This window comes from Schistocerca nitens, chromosome 2, assembly GCF_023898315.1.
Source record: "Schistocerca nitens isolate TAMUIC-IGC-003100 chromosome 2, iqSchNite1.1, whole genome shotgun sequence".
In the NCBI taxonomy this organism is placed as follows: domain Eukaryota; kingdom Metazoa; phylum Arthropoda; class Insecta; order Orthoptera; family Acrididae; genus Schistocerca; species Schistocerca nitens.
Genome location: NC_064615.1, coordinates 253,429,397 through 253,452,542, shown reverse-complemented (window position 1 = coordinate 253,452,542; position 23,146 = coordinate 253,429,397). Strand labels below are relative to the sequence as shown.

At 41.3% G+C, this 23,146-nt stretch overlaps 1 protein-coding gene across 1 annotated transcript in view; it reads left to right on the top strand.

Annotated features, from left to right (window-relative positions):
* LOC126234959 (rab3 GTPase-activating protein catalytic subunit) overlaps positions 1-23,146 on the top strand; it is a gene marked incomplete at its 3' end in the record, with an annotated part of 492,900 nt that overhangs the window by 40,267 nt on the left and 429,487 nt on the right. The window contains exon 7 of the mRNA XM_049943698.1: positions 22,162-22,218. Within this exon, the coding sequence (XP_049799655.1) occupies positions 22,162-22,218 (57 nt within the window). The remainder of the gene's footprint in view (positions 1-22,161; positions 22,219-23,146) is intronic.

Genomic DNA, 23,146 nt, shown 5'->3' with positions numbered 1-23,146 from the left:
TCCAGCTCTGTGGAGATGTGATGGCCACCATGAGCTTGATAAATTGAGTGTTGGACCCCAAGCCTTATTTAAACTGAAACCACCACCCCTCTTTATTATATTTTATGATGTGTTTGTTTTGATAGGCTCCATAATTATACTGTCCTCGAAACTTGGCATTTGCACCACAATACTGGTCTTACCATATTTCATTTCTTGATTATAATACTTGAGGCAGTACACAGTGATGGCTCGTTTGTGTGGTTGCTTTAGTGAGGTGTGTTATTGGTGTTCCTTTCTTCTCTCTTTGACTGTTCTAATAGTCTGCCCTATGTAAGACATGCAACATTTGCATGGAAGGCGGTACACACTCATCTTTCGGAGGCCAGATTCACTTTAACAATACAAAGAACAGTTTTTATCTCAGTTGACAGAGGCAGATTACGTGGGAAACCATGTCTTCTTAGGAATATACCAATCTTCCCAAATATTGGGACAGTGTAAGGCAGATAAGAAATCCTTGGCTTCCCGTTTTCTGTTCGTTACAGCCCATTTCTCAGGTGTTCTTGTCTTTGACTGCAATACCCGTGTGATTTGGTGATCTTGGGTACCCATTCCTTCAGAAAACTATTTGCAGATATTGTAATTCTTTGGAAGACTCTCCTTGGCGAATTTCCTATGTGATAAATGGTCACAGCTTGAGGCACTGGAGATAGTGTATGTGGATATCCTATGAACCTGTCACCCAGGTATCCATCTGGTTTTCTCTTAATGAACACACCAAGGAAAGGAAGCTGGTCATCTTTTTCAAGTGCCATCATGAATTTTATGTTCCAGTAGATAGAGCTTAAATGTTCCAGGAATTTTTTCAGTTTTCTCATCTCATGTGGCCACACAACAAATGTATTGTTGGCATATCAATACATGCTCTTCAGTTTGAAATTGGTGCATTCCAGAGGCTTTGCTTCAAAGTATTCCATGTATAGGTTTGCCACTACGGGCAACAGCGGACTACCCATTGCCACACCACTGGTTTGTTCAAAAGGTTTTCCATCAAACGGCAAATAAATTGATCTCAGAATATGCCTAAAAAGTTCAGTGGAACAATTGTCAAACTTTTCCGTCATTAGTTCCATGATTCAGAAGTGGAAATCTCATAAGAAAGTAGAGTACATCAAAGCTGACCATAGTTGCAGTTGGTTGTAATGTTGTACAAAGTGATTGGAGTTGTAATGTAGTGTTTGCTTTTCCCCACACATTCACTGAGAATGTGTTTCAGGTATTTTGCAGCTGGCATGTAGGTGCACCTGTCTTACTAACTATTGGTTTTAGTTTAGAGTACTGGCTGGATTATACATACTAGGAACACCATAATGTTGTGGTGATACAGCTGCTCATATTCTAAGATCATGAATAACATTACATGGCAATCCTATTCATGAGAAGAGTCATCATCTTCCTGTCAGTTTTATTCACAGTGTAATGCTTGATAGTTCTTAGTGTGTCCTATTTCAGCATCTATACTGCATGAAGCATTACTTGTCAAAAAACTGTCTTGTCTTATCTGGTGCTCACAACAGTTATGGCTATTGTGCTTTGTTAGATTTAACATAATTACTAGATCCATTAATCTAATATCTGCTTGTTTAGAACAAAATATATCAGTGATGTAAAAATGTATCTCAAAGAGACAGCTGACCACTTCGTATACCACTACATCTGTGAGCCCTAAACATGGGCATAAAAAATCCTGACCCTCAGCAACTGGCCTCCCGTAACCTTAGAGACTTTCCTCTTCTATAGCCAACCCCTCCTGCTCTCTGTTATCACACCCTCATCCACTGACTAGCCACAAAGTAAAATTTCTATGTCAAACCACTACCCCAAATCACCTGAGCTTCAAACACAATTTACGGAACAATACTGAATGTCGACCCATAACTTCACAGAAGAAGCCAAGACCACATATACAAGAATAAAAAATGAAAATAATAAAATTTGCTATTAATATTAATAATGAACTAGTACTGATAGACTCAATCTTATATGGCCCCGGCAGTAAATCACTATCATAATGTAATTAGTTACGTGAAAGTATATCACTATGGCAACTTCTACGTAGTTCTAAAGTTCACATACTTGTGAGATTCACAGTACTGATTTCAGCAACATGATGTTGGGCACCTCAGTACCTGGTTTGATGATGTTCTTTGTTTAAAAGTTTGGAGGAAAATTTATAATAAATAATGTCATTGAGTTTGAAGGCTTCAGGGAGCTTAACCATCTTAAGTACATTTTGAAGAAAGAGACAAATCCAACATGATTTCAGGCAGAAAGTATAAGCCCAGCAGACAGCAAACAATGAGGATGAGAAAACAGTGGTGCATCTGCTGTACGCCACAAAGTATCAAACAAAATAGGCAAAATCCTGGCTCAACATAACATTGACTATGTTTTCAGTCCAACCCCGAAAATGTAAGCCCTATTATGTATAGTGAAAGATGACTTGAGGCTCCATAAACTAGACATTCGCCATATTCAATGTCTATACAGTAAGGCATGTATTGGGCAGACTGTACGGTCAATCGAAGAAAGATTTGAGGAACACAGAAGACACATCAGACTTAAACAGCCAACAAACTCTGCAGTTGCAGAACACTGCATGAAGTACGAAGAAACTGAAGTGCTAAGACAGACCTCATCATTTTGGGACTGTGATCTGAAGGGGACTATTGAAATACGAGCAACTGATGGCCTTATCGACACAGACACCGGGTTCACTCTCAGCATAGCTAGGGATCAAGCACTCCGCCAATTAAAATCACAGCTTTGGCGAAGAGCAAATTCTGTGTCTCACAGAGGCCACAAGAATACTGAGAGCCCAGAGCTCATATTCAGTACAGGGCCCAGTGCCCCCCCCCTCTCCCCCCCCCTCCACCCCACCACCACTCCACCCATCGCTGCGTGTGACCAGCAGTGGAGAGAGGTGTGTATGTGGTGGGAGGGGGGGGAGGGGGGGTGGTGATAAAAGTATAGCAAAGACATTCATTCTACAGGTGTCAGCTGAAGGTGGCAGCAAGGTATGCTGTCGAAGTATCATGTTACGAAAATGAATGTACCTGGCTGGACACCTGACAACAGTACAAACAGATGACAAATAATGTAAGCTTTTACGGCCGGCATTGTCTTCACTTAAAACTTCTGGGCTGATAGGCCGTGGTCGAAGTATAAAACTCTCTCCTGATGTTTTGTCTCCGACTGTGGGAGACGAAACGTCAGGAGAGAGTTTTATACTTCGACCACGGCCTATCAGCCCGGAAGTTTTAAGTGAAGATGACAAATAAATGGTTCAAAATTTTTTTTCTGAATGCTGTATTCCTAGCAAAGCTAAATATTCTTTTGTGAACTATCACTATGGAGTTAATGCAGTAACCGGACAGTGCTGCAAGAAGTAAATGAGTTAATAGGTCATTTCTCCAAGATGGCATGATCACTTCTCCTGTACAGCACAACAAATGGCAGCCATTTTTATGTTTGAGATTGGTGCCCATGCAAGCTAGACATTATGGGCTGACTCAGCCCATAATTGTAGCTGAAGCCTCCAAAGTGTCAGCAGAAGTGTTGCATACAATGTCCACATGTGATGGAGCTGATGGCATTGGTGGTTGCCCAGCTGCATCGTGTCACCTCCTGAAGGCTACCTCGGCCATTGGACAAACTCAAACACACACACACACACACACACACACACACACACACACACACACACACACACAAGCGCGCCGTTTTTTTTTAGAAAGGGCGTGCGTCTAAAGGGGGCAGGTAAAACAAAGTAAGGTAGTTGTAGTAGCAACAATTGACATTGTAGTTGTATGTATGTTGGGAAAGAACCAGAGCTCCGAGCCCTAATAGAAAGCACTGAAGCTCAAATAGTGATAGGTACAGAATGCTGGCTAAAGCCGGAAATAAGTTCAGCCGAAATTTTTTTGAATGACCTAACAGTGTTCAGAAAGGATAGGATAGATAGGATATGTTAAATACAGTTGGTGGTGGAGCATTTGTTGCTGTCAGTAGTAGTTTACTGTGTAGTGAAATTGAAGTAGATAGTTCCTGCAAAGTAGTATGGGTAGATGTTATACTTGACAATCGGACTGATCTATTAATTGGATTGTTTTATCAACCCCCCCCCCCTCCTACTCAGAAGATATAGCTGCTGAACAGTTCAAAGAAAACAGTTCAAATAGGTACCACATTCATACAATTATAATCGGTGGTGACTTCAATCTTCCCTCAATATGGTGGAAAAATTATATGTTTATAGCTGGCGGCAGGCATAAAACGTCATCCGAAATTGTACTGAATGCTTTCTCAGAAAATTATTTTGATCAGTTAATTCATGAGCCCACTCGAAGCATAAATGGTCGTGAAAGCATACTTGAACTCTTAGCAACAAATAATGCTGGAAAAATAAGGAGTATCATGACGGATACAGGGGTTAGCGACTACAAGGCAGTTGCTGCTAGGCTGAATACTGTAACACCCACAATCATCAAAAAGAAATGCAAAGTACATCTATTTTAAAAAGCTGATAAAAATGCTCTTACTGCCTTTTTAAGAGACAGTCTCCACTCCTTCCAGTCTGATAATGTAACTGTAGAAAAGATGTGGAATGATTTCAGAGAGATATTATCGATGGCAATTGAGAGATATATACCACAAAATTCATAAATAATGGTACTGATCCCCCATGGTACACAAAATGGGCTGGATTGCTGTTGCAGAAGCATGCGAAAGTTAAGCATGCCAAATTTAAAAGAACACAAAATCTCCAAGATTGGCAAAGTTGTGCAGCAGTTTGAAACATAGTGCGTACTACAATGTGAGATGCTTTTAATAATTTCTACAACAAAACTCTGTCTCGGAATCTGGCAGAAAACCCAGAGAGATTCTGGTCATACATAAAGCACACCAGTAGCAAGACTCAACCAATACCTTCTTTGCCCAAGACCTAAGTCAAAAAAAGGCCCCAAGAGTGGGCAACATTCAATTGGAACTACTGATAGCCTAGGGAGAGCCAGCCATGACAAAACTCTACCATGTAGTGAGCAAGATGTTTGAGAAGGCAAAATACCCTCAGACCTTAAGAGGAATATAATAATTCCAATCCCAAAGAAAACAGGTGTTGACAGGTGTGAAAATTACCAATCTATTAGTTTAATAAGTCATGGCTGCAAAATACTAACACAAATTCTTTACAGACGAATGGAAAAACTGGTAGAAACTGACCTCGGGGAAGATCAGTTTGGATTCCATAGAAATGTTGGAACACGTGAAGCAATACAGATCCTACGACTTATCTTAGAAGATAGATTGAGGAAAGGCAAACCTATGTTTCTAGCATTTGTAGACTTAGAGAAATACTGGAATACTCTCTTTCAAATTCTGAAGGTGGCAGGGGCAACAAACAGGGAGCGCATGGCTATTTACAACTTGTACAGAAACCAGATGGCAGTTATGAGAGTCGAGGATCATGAAATGGAAGCAGTGGTTGAGAAGGGAGTAAGACAGGTTTTAGCCTATCCCCGATGTTATTCAATCTGTATATTGAGCAAGTAGTAAAGGAAACAAAAGAAAAATTTTGAGTAGGAATTAAAATCAACGGAGAAGAAATAAAAACTTTGCAGTTTGGCAATGGCATTGTAATCCTATCAGAGACAGCAAAGGATCGGGAAGAGCAGTTGAACGGAATGGACAGTGTCCTAAAAGGAGGATATAAGATGAACATTATCAAAAGGCAAAATGAGGATAATGGAATGTAGTCAAATTAAATCAGGTGATGCTGAGATGGAATTAGATTAGGAAATGAGACTCTTAAAGTTGTAGATGAGTTTTACTATTTAAGGAGCAAAATAACTGATGGTGGTTGAAGTAGAGAGTATATAAAATGTAGACTGGCTTTGGCAAGGAAAGCTTTTCTGAAGAAGAGAAATTTGTTAACATTGAGTGTAGATATGAGTGTCAGGAAGTATTTTCTGAAAGTCTTTGTATGGAGTGCAGCCATGTATGGAAGTGAAACATGGACGATAAATAGTGTAGACAAGAAGAGAATACAAGCTTTTGGAATGTGGTGCACAGAAGAATGCTGAAGATTAGATGGGTAGATCATGTAACTAATGAGGAGGTACTGAATAGAATTGGGGAGAAGAGGAATTTGTAGCACAATATGACTAAATTTAGTATTGGAAGGAAGCGTGGAGGGTAAAAATCATAGAAGGAGACCAAGAGACGAATACACTAAGCAGATTCAGAAGGATGTGAGCTGCAGTAGTTACTTGTAGATAAAGAAGCTTGCACAGGATAGGGTAGCATGGAGAGCTGCATCAAACCAATATCTGGACTCAAGACCACAACAACAATTCACCCAGTGATTGATTGCCAGTTGTTCAAACAATGACATGTCATTTTTGCTGATTTATGCTCAGTATTTTTATGTTGATCCAGTCTCTGCAGCACACATTCATCCCTTTCATGTGTTCATACATTTTGCTGCAGTTTTGTGGCCTATGTCATATGTGACCAGCCTCACAGAGCTACTGTGACCCACCAAATCATTTATATATACAATGAACAGTAACGACCCTACAACACCTCCTTGCCTGTTTTTGAAAAATGTGTTCATAATTACTTTACAAGACTGTCTGTCTGTGCCACCTGCACTAAATCCATAGACATCCCAGTCTGTGATCGGTAGGTCAGTCACCTCCAACTAATATTGCGTGATTAGCGTACTTCCAGTTTACCGAGGTTAGACTTTCTTTGAATGATTCTACAACTGTTACAGTGGAATTGGGTGGTTGGTAAAAATGTCTGATGATTAACTTGAGTTCACCTAGGGCGGTTATACAGTTGAGATAACTTCACAGTCAGGCTCAATTTCGACCTTGATAGGCATAATACTTTTGCTGCCTACAATGAACCCTCCACCTCCTACGGTGTCTAAACTATCTTTTCAATGCAAGTTCCATGCTTTGTTAAATGTTTCAGAGTTTTTTCTCCCCCTTTGAACTGTAGTTTGAGTTCTGTCTGCTAGTTCAGTGTTTTCTAGTAGTTTGTATTTTTGACAAGTTTGGTAGTTCATATCCGTGTCTGAAAGATAACAAGGCTTGATTTTATTTATTTGTTTTTATTTATTTCTTACCTGTTGCTTTCATTTGAAGCTTAGCAGAAGGGTGTGTGTGTGTGTGTGTGTGTGTGTGTGTGTGTGTGTGTGTGTGTGTGTGTGTGTGTGTGTGTGTGTGTGCGCGCGCGCAGATGCAGAAGAAGCTAGCTGCAATTTGTGAATGGCTGAAGATGCTGTTGCCTCGGGGTGTAGTGATAGCAGGGAAATGAGCACATCACATGGGACACCTCAGGTATTACATGTTTGATCCCTGGGCTCTGTGGCAGGTGGATGTTCCAGTGCATCTGATGAGGGCAGGAGGGAGAGGAAGGGGGCAGACCGCTTTCTCCTTATAGTGGATGGCCTGTTTTAACCTGTTCATATGAATCAAGGCAGAGTGTGAATGTGTCAACTGGCCATCCTGCCTTCTCCATTCACACTGCAAGTGGGCAAGTGTCTGCCTCTTCACCTGGTTCCTCACAGCCTCAGCATCGGCAGAACACTTAGAAGATTCAACAGATCTATTAAAGAGACTGCCTACACTATGGTTATCTGTCCTCTTTTGGAGTACTGGTGCGTGGTGTGGTATCCTTACCAGATAGGATTAACAGAGCACATTAATAAAGTTCAAAGGAGGGCGCCATGGGGTTTTTTTTTTTTCATTAAGAAAGAGGGGGGAGAGTGTCACAAATGTGATACAGGATTTGGAGTAGACATAATTAAAATAAAGACGTTTCTTATTGCCACTGGATGTTCTCATGAAATTTCAATCACCAACTTTGTCCTCTGAATTCGAAAATGTTTTGTTGATGCTGACCTACATGAGGAGAAATGATCATTATAATAAAATAAGGGAAATCAGAGCTTGCACAGAAAGATAGAGGTGTTCGTTTTCTCCATGCACTGTTCATGAGTGGAACACCAGATAATTATTGTGAAGGGGTTGGATGAATGCCCTGCCAGGTGCTTAATTGTGATTTGCAGGGTAACCATATAGATGTAGATTGTCCGTTGATGAATGCACACCAGTCAATATGTGAAGAGAAAAATAGGATATCATACAAAGTAAAGATACTTTGAATGTCAAAATTTTAACAGTAAATTGCTGAGGCATTCATAACAAAATCCATGAATTTGCTGTCCTCTGGGAAAGCAGTCACATTCAAATTACACTGAGAACCAACAGCTGGAGGAAACATAGAGTGAAAAACTCCAAACTATTTAACAAGGCATGGAACATATGATGAAAAAACAGTTTGGACACCATAAGAGGTGGAATGTTCTTTGCAGTCACCGAAGTATTATGTGTGTCAAGGTTGAAATTGAGCCTGACTGTGAACTTATCTGGAGATGTGTAACTGGCCAAGGTGCCCTCCAGTTCATCATCAGACATTTTACCAGCCACCTGAGTCCACCATAAAAGTTGTAGAATCATTCAAAGAAAGTCTAACCTCAGTAAACCAGACGTACTCTAATGTTGCAATATCAGTTGAGGGTGACTGACCTACTGAACATAGACTAGGATGTCTATGGATTCATTGCAGATGGTACAGACAGACAGTCTTGTAAAGTAGCTCTCAACACATTTTCCAGAAACAGGTTTGAACAGCTGGTCAACAACCCACACTCAATGGCATTATTTTAAGCCTTGTAGCTACAAACAGGCCTGACATTATCGACAGCATCGGTAGAGAGGCAGGGATTAGTGATCATAATGTCATCATAGTGATTACGGTTGTTAAAGTTAATAAATCCTTCAAAAAGGCAGAGGGGGGGGTTTGTATGTTAGAAAGAGCAGATAAGCAGTTACTAGCATCCTACTAAGAGAATAAATGGACCTAATTTAGTTCCAGTATAATGGATGTAGAAGAATTATATGCAAAGTTTAAACTGATTGTAAATTGCACTCTGGTGAATTATGGTCTGAGTAAATAGATTAGGGACAGAAAACATTCACTTTGGAAAATGCTGCAGAAACAGAGATAGTGCACTCTTTGTCTAAAAAAGAGTGCAGAAATGTTGACAAGCAAATGTTAGTAGAAATTCATGTGTGTATAAAAAGCTGGATATGTGTAACAAACAAAAATTTCTTTGTCACTTGTTGCCTAAAGATCTTTCTGAGAATCTTAGAAAAATTCTATATTTCAGTTCCTGTGTTAATTCGAATTACAATACATGGGCACACATGCATGTCTGAAGGAACATGCACTGGGGCGACTAGAGATATTATGAAATACAATAAAAAATATTCACAGTTGTGAATATGGATGGTCACCCATATTTGCAATTGTGAATACATTTAATTTATGATAAAATTCTGATCCTAAATAAAACTGCTGAGCTGGTTGAGGGCTTCCGTTCAATCAGTAATTGACCAGTCTGGTGTGGCAATAAAAGACAGGAAAAGGAAAGCTGAAGTTGAAAATTTTGCATTTAAAGAATTGTTTTCTCAGGTGTATCATACAGACGTATCATTGATTGACTGCCACATAGACTCTCTTATGGAGGAAATAGAAGACATCACTGGAATTGAGAAGCAACTGAAATGTGAACCACGGATGAAGGGCAGCAGTGTTGGACATAGTGTAGACTGTTAATGAAGATCCAGACATATAGTATAGGTTCTCAGATATGTGAGTGGCTCAAAGACTTTTTAAGAAATAAATCCCAGTACATTGTCCTGGATGACGAGCGTTCATCAGAGACAAATGTATTGTCAGGACTACCCTAGGGAAATGTGATAGGTCGATTATTGTTCTCTGTATACATAAACAACCTGATATATTGGGGGAATGACAATTTGTGACTGTGTGCTGATGATGTTGTAGTGTGCAGGAAAGTGTTGTCATCGAGTGACTGTAGAGGATACAGGAATATCTGTTTGATTTGATGGATGGCAGCTTGTTCTAAATGTAGAAAAATGTAAGTTAATGCACAAGAGCAGAAAAAACACTCGTGTAATATTTAAATACAATATAGTCATGTTAATTAAATATTTAGTCGTAATATTGCAAAGCGATATGAAATGATACATGCCCAAAGGGACAGATGTAGGGAAGGTGAGTGTTCAACTTAAGTTTATTGTGAGAATTTTAGGAAAGCATACTTTATCTATACAGACAACTGTGCACAGAACACTTTTATGACCCATTCTTGAGTACTGCTCGAGTGTTTGGGACCCGCTAGGTTGGATTAAAGAAAGACATCTAAGCAGTTCAGAAGCATGCTGCTAGGTCTGTAACTGAGAGGTCTGACCAGCATGTAAGTATGGAAATGCTTCATTAACTGAAATGAGAATTTGTGGAGGGAAGATGATATTCTTTTAGCAATGAACCATTGAGAAAGTTTAGAGAGCTGGTATTTGCAACTGACTGCAGAACCATTCTACTTCCATCAACATACATCTCGCTTAAGGTCCGTGAAGACAAAAGAAGAGAAATTGGGGCTTGTATCAAGGGATATAGCAGTCATATTTCCCTCATTCCATTTGCAAATGGAACAGGAAATAGAATTACTAACAGTGATATGAGATACACTCTGTCATGCATTGTTTTTGAGTCGTCAGTCTTCTCACTGGTTTAACGCGACTCACCATGAATTCCTCTCCTATGACAACCTCTTCATCTCAGAGCAGCATTTGCCACCTAAGTCGTCAATTATTTTCTGCGTGTATTCTAATCTCTTTGTCTTTCTCTACAGTTTTTACCCTATACACCTCCATCTAGTACTATGGAAGTTATTCCCTGATGTCTTAACAGATGTCCTACCAACCTGTCCCTTCTTCTTGTCAGTGTTTTTCATATATTACTTTCCTTTCTAATTCTGTGCAGAGGGTCCTCATTCCTATCGGTATCAGTCCACCTCATTTTCAACATTCATCTGTATCACCACATCTCAAATAATTTGATTCTCTTCTGTTCTGGTTTTCCCACAGTCCACATTTCACTACCGTACAATTCTGTGCTTGACATGTACATTCTCGGAAATATCTTTCTCAAATTGGAGGCCTATGTTTGATACTAGTAGACTTCCCTTGATCAGGAATGCCCTTTTTACCAGTTCTAGTCTGCTTTTAATGCCTTCCTTACTCCATCCATCAAGGGTTATTTTACAGCTCAGGTAGCAGAATTCCTTAACTTTGTCTACTTTGTGACCATCAGTCCTAATGTTAAGTTTCTTGCTGGTTCCATTTCTGCTACTTCTCATTACATTCATCTTTCTTTGGTTTACTCTCAATCCATATCCTGTACCCATTAGACAGTTCATTCCATTCAGCAGATCTTGTAATTCTTCTTCATTTACATTAAGGGTAGCAATGCCGTCAGCAAATCTCACCATTGATACCCATTCACCTGGAATTTTAATACCGATTTTGGACCTTTCTTTTATTTCCATCATTTCTTCTTCGATCAATAGTCTGAACAATAGGGGTGAAACAGAATGAGATTTTCACTCTGCAGCGGAGTGTGCGCTGATATGAAACTTCCTGGCAGATTAAAACTGTGTGCCCGACCGAGACGAGACGAGATGAGACGAGACGAGATACTGGCAGAAGTAAAGCTGTGAGTACCGGGCGTGAGTCGTGCTTCGGTAGCTCAGATGGTAGAGCACTTGCCCGCGAAAGGCAAAGGTCCCGAGTTCGAGTCTCGGTCGGGCACACAGTTTTAATCTGCCAGGAAGTTTCAATAGGGGTGAAAGCCTACATCCCTGTCTTGACCCATTTTTAATCCGAGCATTTCATTCTTGATCTTCCACTCATTATTCCCTCTTGGCTCTTGTACATGTTGTATTTCACCCATCTCTCTCTATATACTCCTATTTTCCTCAGAATTTTGAAGATCTTGCACCATTTTACATTGTCAAATGCTTTTTCCATGTCAACAGATCCTATGAATATGTCCTGATTTTTCTTCAGTCTCGCTTCCATTATCAACTGTTAACATCAGAACTGCCTCTCTGGTACCTTTACCTTTCCTAAAGCCAAACTGCTCATCATCTAACAGATCCTCGATTTTCTTTTCCATTCTTCTGTGTATTATTCTTGTAAGCAACTTGGATGCATGAGTGGTTAAACTGATTGTGCGATAATTCTCACACTTATCAGCTTTTGCAGTCTTTGGAACTGTGTGGATGATACTTTTCTGAAAGTCGGATGCTATATCGCCAGACTCGTACATTCTACACTCCAACCTGAATAGTCATTTTGTTGCTCCTTCCTCCAATGATCTTAGAAATTCTGATACTGTTATCAGTCCCTTCTGCCTTATTTGATCTTAGCTCTTCCAGTGTTCTTTTAACTTCTAATTCAAACACTCTATCCACTATGTTTTCCCTGTTGACTCTGGTTTCTTCTTTAATCACATTGGACTAATCTTCCCCCTCATAGAGACCTTCAATGTACTCTTTCCACCCATCTGCTCCCTCCTCTGCATTTAATTTGTTGTTTTGATGTTTTTATATTCTGAGTCAGTCCTTCTGACAATTATTTCTTTCTCAATTATTTCACATTTTTCATGCAGCCATTTTGCTGTTGCTTCCCTCCACTTAAAATTTACACTGAGGCACCAAAGAAACTGGTGTAGGCATGTGTATTCAAATACAGAGATATGTAAATAGACAGAATATGGCGCTGTGGTCGGCAACACCTATGTAAGACAACAAGTGTCTGGCACAGTTGTTAGGTCGGTTACTGCTGCTACAGTACCGGATTATGAAGATTTGAGTGAGTTTGAGTGTGATGTTATAGTCGACACATGAGCAATGGTACACAGCATCTCTGAGGTAGCGATGAAGTGGGATTGTCTCATGTGACCACTTCACGAGTGTACTGTGAATATCAGGAACCTGGTTAAACATCAAATCTCTGACATTGCTGTGGCCAAAAAAAGGTCCTACAAGAATGAGATCAATTACAACTGAAGAGAATCGTTCAGCATAACAGAAGTGCAACCCTTCCACAAATTGCTGCAGATTTCAATACTGGACCATCAGCAAGAGTTAGTGTGCCAACCATTCAACAAAACATCATCGATATGGGCTTTGGGAGCCAAAGGCCCACTCGTGTACTGTTGATGACTGCAGGACACAAAACTTTACACCTCATCTGGGCCCACCAACACCGACATTGGACTTTTGATAACTGGAAACATGCTGCGTAGTTGGACATGTTTCATTTCAAATTGTACCAAGTGGATGGATGTGTATGGGTATGGAGACAGCCTCATGAATCCATGGACCTTGCGTGTCAGCAGGGGACTGTTCAAGATGGTGGAGGCCCTGTAATGGTGTGGGTTGTATGCAGTTAGTGATATGGGACCACTGATATGTCTAGATATGTCTCTGACAGATGACATGTACATAAACATGCTGTCTGATCGCCTGAATTGATTCATGTCCATTGTTCATTCCGACAGACTTGGGCAATTCCAGCAGGACAGTGTGACATGCCACAAGTCCAGAATTGCTACAGAGTGGCTCCAGGAACACTCTTCTGGGTTTAAACACTTCCAGTGGCCACCAAACTCACCAGAGTGAATATTATTGAGCATATCAGGGATGCTTTGCAACATTCTGTTCAGAAGAGCTCTCCACCCCCTCATACTCTTACAGATTTATGTACAGCTCTGCAGGATTCGTGGTGGTAATTCCCTCCAGACTACTTCAGATATTAGTCGAGTCCACACCTTGTCGTATTGTGCCACTTCTGTGCACTTGCATGGGCCCTATGTGATATTAGGCAGGTGTACCAGTTTCTCTGGCTCGTCAGTGTATTTCATTCCTAAGTGGCTTGTATTTCTGTATTCCTGAATTTTCATGAACGTTTATGTACTTCCTTCTTTCATTGATCAACTGAAGTATTTCTTCTGTTACCCTTGGTTTCTTCGCAGTTACCTTCTTTGCACCTATGTTTTTCTTCCCAACTTTGGTGAATGCCCTTTTTAGGGATATCCATTCCTCATCCTCTGAACATCCTACTGAGCTATTCCATATCACAGTATCTATAGCCTTAGAGAACGTCAAGCTCATCTCTTCATTCCTTACTACTTCCATATTCCACTTCTTTATGTATTGATTCTTCGTGACCAGTCTCTTAAACTTCAGCTTAGTGTTCATCACTACTAAAATGTGATCTGAGTCTATATCTGCTCCTGGGTATGCCTTACAATCCAGTATCCATCTCTGTCTGATTGTGATGTAATCTAACTGAAATCTTCCCGTATCTCCTGGCCTTTTCCTCCTCTTGTGTTTCTTGAACAGAGTATTCACTATTATTAGCTGACATTTATTGCAGAACTCGATTAGTCTTTCTACCCTCTCATTCTTAGTTGTCATCATCATCATCATCTTGGACAGTTTCCAGCCTGTGGTCGGGTCTGTTTAGAACATAGGCCTCTCCATTGTCTTCTGTCTTGCTGCCATCTCTCCATCTTCAGCTTGGTCGAGTCTTCTCCTTTCTTCTGGACGCATTCCTCCACTCCTTTCAGCCATCTGTCTCTTGGTCTTCCTCTTGATCTCTTTCCTTCCAGTTTCATCTCATGTATCCTCTATTTGCTTAACATGTCCATACCTTCTCAGCCTTGATTTCTCTATCTCCTCCTGTAATGGTTCCACCTTTATTAACTCTCTGGTCCTCTTATTTCTTAACCTGTCCGTTTTTGTCACTCCAGTACTGTTCCTCAAGGATTTCATCTCACTAGCTTTTACTTTGCTTTTCTCTCTTCCTTTCATAACCCAGGTTTCAGATGCATATGTCAGAATCGGACATAGTATGACCAATATATAACCTTTTTAATTATTTGGGGTACATCCTTGCTCAATATCAGGCTTCTGATACTCTTCTGAAATGCTTCTGCTTTTCTGCCCCACTCGTTTATTTCTCTGTCATTTTTTCCATCTTCCTGTATCAGGCTTCCTAGATACTTGAAACTCTCCACTCTCTTCAGTCATTCCCCACCAATTGTTATTCCAGTTGTTCCTCTGTCCTTTGTTCTTGTTGTGATAATCATCTCACTCTTACTTATGCTAAATTTCATTCCATATTCTTGTACTTTTCGTTACCATACATCCAACTGCTCTTGTACTTCCTCCTCCTTATTCCATCAAATCATCAGATCATCTGCCAACACCATAGCTTTCATCTTTCCTTGTATTCATTATATCATCCATCACTACATTGAAGAGTAATGGTGAAAGTGCACCTCCCTGCCTCAAGCCATTCTTCTGTTCAACCCAAGCTGATCTCTCTTCTCCCACTTTGACACAGCTCACACTTCCATGGTGCATTTTCCTAGCCAGTTCGTCATTAATTAAATCCCTCCTTTCTGAGTTCCGTTCTATTCCTAGTACCAAGTCCATATTCCCCTGTAACCCTTTCTTTGACTCCTTCCGCTAAAACCGCATTCCAGTCTCCCATGACTTTTAGATTGTCACCTCCCTTTATGTACTGCATTACTTGTTCAACATCCTCGTATACCTTACCTCTTCGTCTTCAGCTTGCGACATTGGCATGTATACCTGAACAACTGTTGTTGGTATTGGTTTGAATCCAGGTCTCCTGCTCACCAGCCAGCAGCATGATCAGCCAACATTCCCCATTTTGTTCGATGCTGGAGTGCTGTACCAGTAAAATTGGAGAGCTTTTGCAGTGCTGTTCTAGCTTAGGGCGAATATCAAGTGGACTGAGGAGTGAACGGGAATTTGGATCAAGGAAGGAGGCATGCTAAGGTAGTCCTAGCAGTTGTGCAAGACCACTGTGCCAGGGTGGCATAGTGTGTAAGTGTGTAGTGCATCCACATAGTGAGTAGGAGACCCGGGTTTGAATCCTGGCCTTGTACAACTTTTCATCCCTTGCTTGGGTCTGCGTATACAAGGTGTTACAAAATGGTATGGCCAAACTTTCAGGAAACATTCCTCACACACAAATAAAGAAAAGATGTTATGTGGACATGTGTCCGGAAATGCTTAATTTCCATGTTAGAGCTCATTTTAGTTTCGTCAGTATGTACTGTACTTCCTCGATTCACCGCCAGTTGGCCCAATTGAAGGAAGGTAATGTTGACTTCGGTGCTTGTGTTGACATGCGACTCATTGCTCTACAGTACTAGCATCAAGCACATCAGTACGTAGCATCAACAGGTTAGTGTTCATCACGAATGTGGTTTTGCAGTCAGTGCAATGTTTACAAATGCGGAGTTGGCAGATGCCCATTTAATGTATGGATTAGCACGGGGCAATAGCCGTGGCGCGGTACGTTTGTATCGAGACAGATTTCCAGAACGAAGGTGTCCCGACAGGAAGACGTTCGAAGCAATTGATCAGCGTCTTAGGGAGCACGGAACATTCCAACTTATGACTCGTGACTGGGGAAGACCTAGAACGATGAGGACATCTGCAATGGACGAGGCAATTCTTCGTGCAGTTGACGATAACCTGAATGTCAGCCTCAGAGAAGTTGCTGCTGTACAAGGTAACGTTGACCACGTCACTGTATGGAGAGTGCTACGGGAGAACCAGTTGTTTCCGTACCATGTACAGCGTGTGCAGGCACTATCAGCAGCTGATTGGCCTCCACGGGTACACTTCTGCGAATGGTTCATCCAACAGTGTGTCAATCCTCATTTTAGTGCAAATGTTCTCTTTACGGATGAGGCTTCATTCCAACGTGATCAAATTGTAAATTTTCACAATCAGCAGCTGATTGGCCTCCACGGGTACACTTCTGCGAATGGTTCATCCAACAATGTGTCAATCCTCATTTTAGTGCAAATGTTCTCTTTACGGATGAGGCTTCATTCCAACGTGATCAAATTGTAAATTTTCACAATCAACGTGTGTGGGCTGACGAGAATCCGCACGCAATTGTGCAATCACGTCATCAACACAGATTTTCTGTGAACGTTTGGGCAGGCATTGTTGGTGATGTCTTGATTGGGCCCCATGTTCTTCCACCTACTCTCAATGGAGCACGTTATCATGATTTCATATGGGATATTCTACCTGTGCTGCTAGAACATGTGCCTTTACAAGTACGACACAACATGTGGTTCAAGCACGATGGAGCTCCTGCACATTTCAGTCGAAGTGTTTGTACGCTTCTCAACAACAGATTCGGTGACCGATGGATTGGTAGAGGCAGACCAATTCCATGGCCTCCATGCTCGCCTGACCTCAACCCTCTTGACTTTCATTTATGGGGGCATTTGAAAGCTCTTGTCTACGCAACCCCTGTACCAAATGTAGAGACTCTTCGTGCTCGTATTGTGGACAATACGCCATTCTCCAGGGCTGCATTAGCGCATCAGGGATTCTATGCGACGGAGGGTGGATGCATGTATTCTCGCTAACGGAGGACATTTTGAACATTTCCTGTAACAAAGAGTTTGAAGTCATGCTGGTACGTTCTGTTGCTGTGTGTTTCCATTCCATGATTAATGTGATTTGAAGATAAGTAATAAAATGAGCTGTAACATGGAAAGTAAGCTTTTTCGGACACATGTCCACATAACATATTTTCTTTCTTTGTGTGTGAGGAATGTTTTCTGAAAGTTTGGCCGTACCTTTTTGTAACACCCTGTATACATCATAAATTAATTAGGCTTACTGTTTCCTTAGTATCTGTGTGAAACTCCATCAGTCACCCATCCATGATCAATGTTAGCAGAATACACTCCAACAATGTTTGTTGGTGTCATAGACAACCTCCAAGCCCAAGGAAGACACTGGGCCCTCTGAAAACTGTGCTGCAGCTCACCAACCGTCACAAAGTGATGCCAAATGGTCTATTTTTTTGGCACAGCCCACACATGGTGTCCACAATGAGCAGTCCTGCCTAATATGTACCAAATGATAATTGGTGTAGGACTGCCAACCTGCTCACTGTGAGGAAACAGTTGCAGAAGGAGAGCAACATTGAGAGCCTGAAAGACATTGCGAGAAGGCAGCACAACTCTTAGACTTACTTGCACCCACTGAGCTCTCCAGAGGTGAAGATGGACTGTGATGTGACACCACCACAGTCAAATCGCAAATTTCACAGTGCCTCAGTGGAAGGCAAAATCATCTGGCCAAACCTAGGCAGCACCAGGAGCTGCTTACCATGCAGTCTAACTTCATCACATGCCAGTTGTAGGAAAAAACATCCCATGCCACAGCCATACATTGATGTGATTCAGCAGTTGAGCAGCTTCAACTAAACAAGGGTCAGACAAGGCCAATGCATTAGTTTGGACCTAAGGGTCGGGTGCTAATGACACAATCACATCCCTAATTAGTGAGTCCATAAATTATGTAGCACAATGGGACATTCAGACCGGAATCTTGCACAAGAGAGCATGCTGGCCGACGATCCAGATGGCATACGACTACACAGCGTGCTTGTGTTGCTGGTTAAAATGTGAATCTGCCACCACTGGGTTTGGCATCCAAAACAATGCATAATCAACTGACATAGTTCCTCAAAGTTAAGTTTTTTGGGCTCATTAGTGGGTTTCCAATTTTGAACGATTCCATAAACCCCACACTGCTAGACAGTAACAAGGCAATCTTATCAATGATACACTTTGCTTGACAATGCAGCAAGAACCAGTGCAGGTAATTCTCCCACGTTTCTGCAGACTTTCAGAAATGGTGAATAGTATTGGGGGGAAGTGGACCCATCGCCACTATACTGTGAGACCACTTCAATTTTGCATCCTATTTGAGCAGCTCCTGCTGCTACTGATGCCACTTTCTGCTGCAGCTATTAGTGTTGCTTCTGGAGACATAACTGTTCCTGACGGCACTGCTTAAATATTGTGTTCATAATGGACACAAATTAACACTATGAAAAAAATAAAAGCATCACATGCATACGAATATCCTCCGTCATCACTTTTGTACCTGCACACGCGTGAAAATGCTGCGAAACTGTTCTGTTGGCAAAAATGTCACTACTCTAGCCCATGGAGGGCACACAACCCAAAAGCCAAGGAGTTGGACCCAGGAACAAGGAAAATTTGTTGTATGGGTCACTCTATGGGGAAGCAAAGAGTCTCAACACCACAAAAAGGCTCACAGTCCGAAAAGCACAAAGTCCGATCAATGAAAATAACAGTAACAGCTAGCACACACAAGTAAAAGCACAGCGTGATGTGAAGATGTGGTTCATGATAGTCAATCTCTGAGTAAGAACTGACCTGCGTGGCCTCTCACTGCTGCAAAGTAAACACTTGGGTCGGGCAAGCCACTGTATGGTGCATGGTGGAGGGTACTCTATACCACTACTTATCATTTCCTTTCCTATTCCACTTGCAAATAGAGAGAGGGAAAAGTGACTGTCTATATTACTCCATATGAGTTGTAATTTCTCATAGCTTATCTTCGTGGTCCTTACGCACAATCTATGTTGGTGGCAGTAGAATCGTTTGGCAGTCAGCTTCAAATTCCAGCTCTCTAAAGTTTCTCAATAGTGTTTCTTGAAAAGTGTGTCCCCTTTCCAACAGGGATACCCATTTGAGTTCCCGAAGCATCTCTATAACACTTGCATGTTGTTTAAACCTACCGGTAACAAATATAGTGGCCCGCCTCTGAACTGCTTCGACGTCTTTGTTCAATCTGACCTGGTATGGATCTCAAACACTCAAGCAGTATTCAAGAATAGTCCTATATTCAATCTGCTTTACAGGTGAACCACCTTTCCTAAAATTCTCCCACTAAAAGCAAAGCTGACCATTCGCCTTACCTACCACAGTTCTCACATGTTGGTTCCACCTCATAACGCTTTGCAGTGTTACACACGGATATTTAAATGACTTGACTGTGTCAAGCAGGACACCAGTAACACTGTATCCGAGCATTATAGGCCTGATCTTCCTAATCATCTGCATTAACTTACATTTTTCCACAGGCATTCGTCACACCAACTGGAAATTTTGTCTAAGTTGTCTTGTATCTTCCTACAGTCACTCAGCTTTGACACCTCACCATACACCACTGCATCACTAGCAAACAGCTGCAGGTTGCTGCCCACCATGCCCACCAAATCATTTATGTATATAGAGAACAACAGCAGTCCTATCACACTGGGGCAGTCCTGACGATACTCTTGTCACTGATGAATATTTTCCGTTGAAGGCAACATACTGCATTCTATTATTTAAGTAGTCTTCAAACCACTCACATATCTGTGAACTTATTCCATTGCTCATACCTTCATTAACAGCCTCCAGTGGGGCACTGTGACAAATGCTTTCCATAAATATAGAAATATGGAATCTGCCTGTGCCCTTCATCCATAGTTCTCAGTATATCATGTGAGAAAATGGCAAGCTGAATTTTGAAAAAGCGGTGCTTTATAAAGCCATGGTGATTCATGGACATAAGCTTGTTAGTCTCAAGGAAGTTTATTATTTTCAAAATAAGAATATGTTCAAGGATTCTGTGCCGAACAGAAGTTAGGGATATTGGTCTGTAATTTTGCAGGTCTGTTCTTTTACCCTTCTTGTATACCCTGGAGTCACCTGCACTCTTTTCCACACATCTGCCACTCTCTTAACCGGCTTCACCAACATTCATCAAATTTGTGTGGTCTTTAGAATGTCAGTGGACTTGACTGTCTGTGGGCTTTTCAGTCCTTCAAGCAATGTGTCTGCTTCACTTCCTGATTGGCTTCTTTTATGTTTGGTAAGCTATTAATCCTGGCCACTGATGTGTTCCAGTATGCTATTGGTGCCATCCTGTGGCAATGGAACCCAGGCATCAATGAGCAGCCCACTACTTATGCATCGAAGATGCCTTCAGTAGCGCAAAACATTGATTCACAAGAGTGCTGGCTATCATTGAACAAAGTTCCTCCTCATCACCGAACACAACCCACTGACTTTATTATTCAGCCCTAATTCTGTTGTATCGGACAAGATGGCCTACTGATTGCAGAGGTAGGCACTGTTTCTCAGTAATTGCTGTGACATTCGATACCAGTCCACCACCAAGTATGCCAATGCAGATGCACGATTGAGATTGCCAGCATGACCCAATCTACAATTCTATTGACAGGAGGCTCTCATTTTCATATTGGATAGTACCTTGCAGAAAATATTGTTAGATTTTCCTTTGATGGTGTGGGAGATCACAGCCACTGACCCACTTTCCGGAAAACCATTACAGCAGTCCAGGTAGGAATGGAATCTGCATGGTGTACATTTCTCCTACTCTGTGATCGACTCAATTCTGCCCAGGGGGTCCTAATGCTTGCCATAGAGGGCAAAGCTGTCATGTCATCATCCCTCCAGCATTGCATACTTGCATACTCCAGCTGCTGGATGTGTCGCATTGGGGCATATCTCCTCTGATGCCGGTCAGCAATTTTTGTCGGGGAATTAGAAAATTTTTGTGTTTGAAGCAGTATCCAGCATCTGACTGCTGTCCCATTTCACCCATTTTCTAACTCAAAGGTGGGGCAGCATGTAATTTTCAAGACTCAGATGCTGAAGTTGACGTCATCACTGTCCCGTGATGATGCACATAGTGTCTAGCTTTCTAGCTATATGTCAGGCAACATCAGTTAATGGATGAACTATGGCAGAATGTTTGTATGAGCCCCAGCCATGGGGCTTTTGGATTTGTTACACCCCGAGTTTCATGTCCCAGAATGTTTGGCCTGCTGTGTTTCCTTGTGCTTGAGTAGTATTCAAAGAACTGTGAGTGACAGTTGAACAACAGGGAACTGACATGCATTGTGACTAGAAAATAGTGCACTGATAATGTGATAATGGCTAGGCACTAGCCAAAATCTGGATTTGCCAAATAAAATCTGCAAAAAAAAAAGAAAGAAAGAAAGAAAGAAAAGACAACTGTTTGCTGCTCTCTATAATTTGTAAATCATATCACATTAGCTGAGTACACCCTCTTTCCTAATGGAAGGTAAACTGATGAAAAATAAAAGTGTCTAATGAGATAAATAAATTTTTGTGTATTATCTTACCTTTTTAATCATACATATTGTTTTAAAATGAGATTTTAATCTTTTTTTTTTTTTTTTTTTTTAGGAAAATCCTTATGCAGAGAATATTGGCAGTCATTCCAGCAGTGACAACAGACAGGAAGTAAGTAAAAAACCTCATGTTTTGCTTGTTCTCATTATTCTGTGAAGCTTATGAAAGAATATCATTTGATATTTCTACATGATATGCCTACCTTGAGTAAATACTTTAAATTTGTCTTTTTGGATAATAAACTGAATTGGTAACATTCAACTTACGTAAACGTTGGTGAATAATCTATTTAGGAATGTCACTGCATACTGACAAGTATGAAATATGACTTGCTGTAAGCATAACCAGCTTTGTTTTGAAGTAGCTTAATAAGGCCAAAGGGTGCAAAAATAGCCAATTGCTAATTAATGAAATGTGGTGTTTATTTCAAAATAAAAGAGCAGCCTATGCAGGAAAATGACTTCCTTTAAGAAATATGGATACCGCCATGAGAAATCATGGGTGGAACAAAAATAATTTAAGAGTAAAGATGACAATGGGCCCGCTTGGTTATCCATGTGGTCTAATGCATGGCTTTCCAGGCGGAAAGGAGCGCCTGATCCCTGGCACGAATCCGCCCGGCAGACTTGTGTCGAGGTCTGGTGAGCCGGCTAGTCTGTGGATGGTTGTTAGGTGGTTGACTTGATTGGGAGATCGTTTAAGGTGGAATTGGCAAGGGTTGGAAGGATGTGGAGGGTGTGGGGGGGTTGTGGAGGGCTGGGTGATGGAACAGCTGTGAGAGTGAGCAGCAGGTGTGTTTGATAGGAATGTGGCACCAGTGAACTTGTTGCAGCTGCAGGCAGAGAGTTGTGTGCATCGCCTTAGGAGTGGGTTGGAAGGTGCATATAGGACAGAGAAAGAGGGAGACTGTGAAGAAGGTGGTGTGAGGACAGGACAAGTGAAGTTAGTGTAATGGGGCAGGGTTGGAGGTGGGTGTGGGGCAAGGGCTAGTGGAGGTTAAGGTTAGGAGAATTAAATGCTCAAAGGACATATTGCTAGA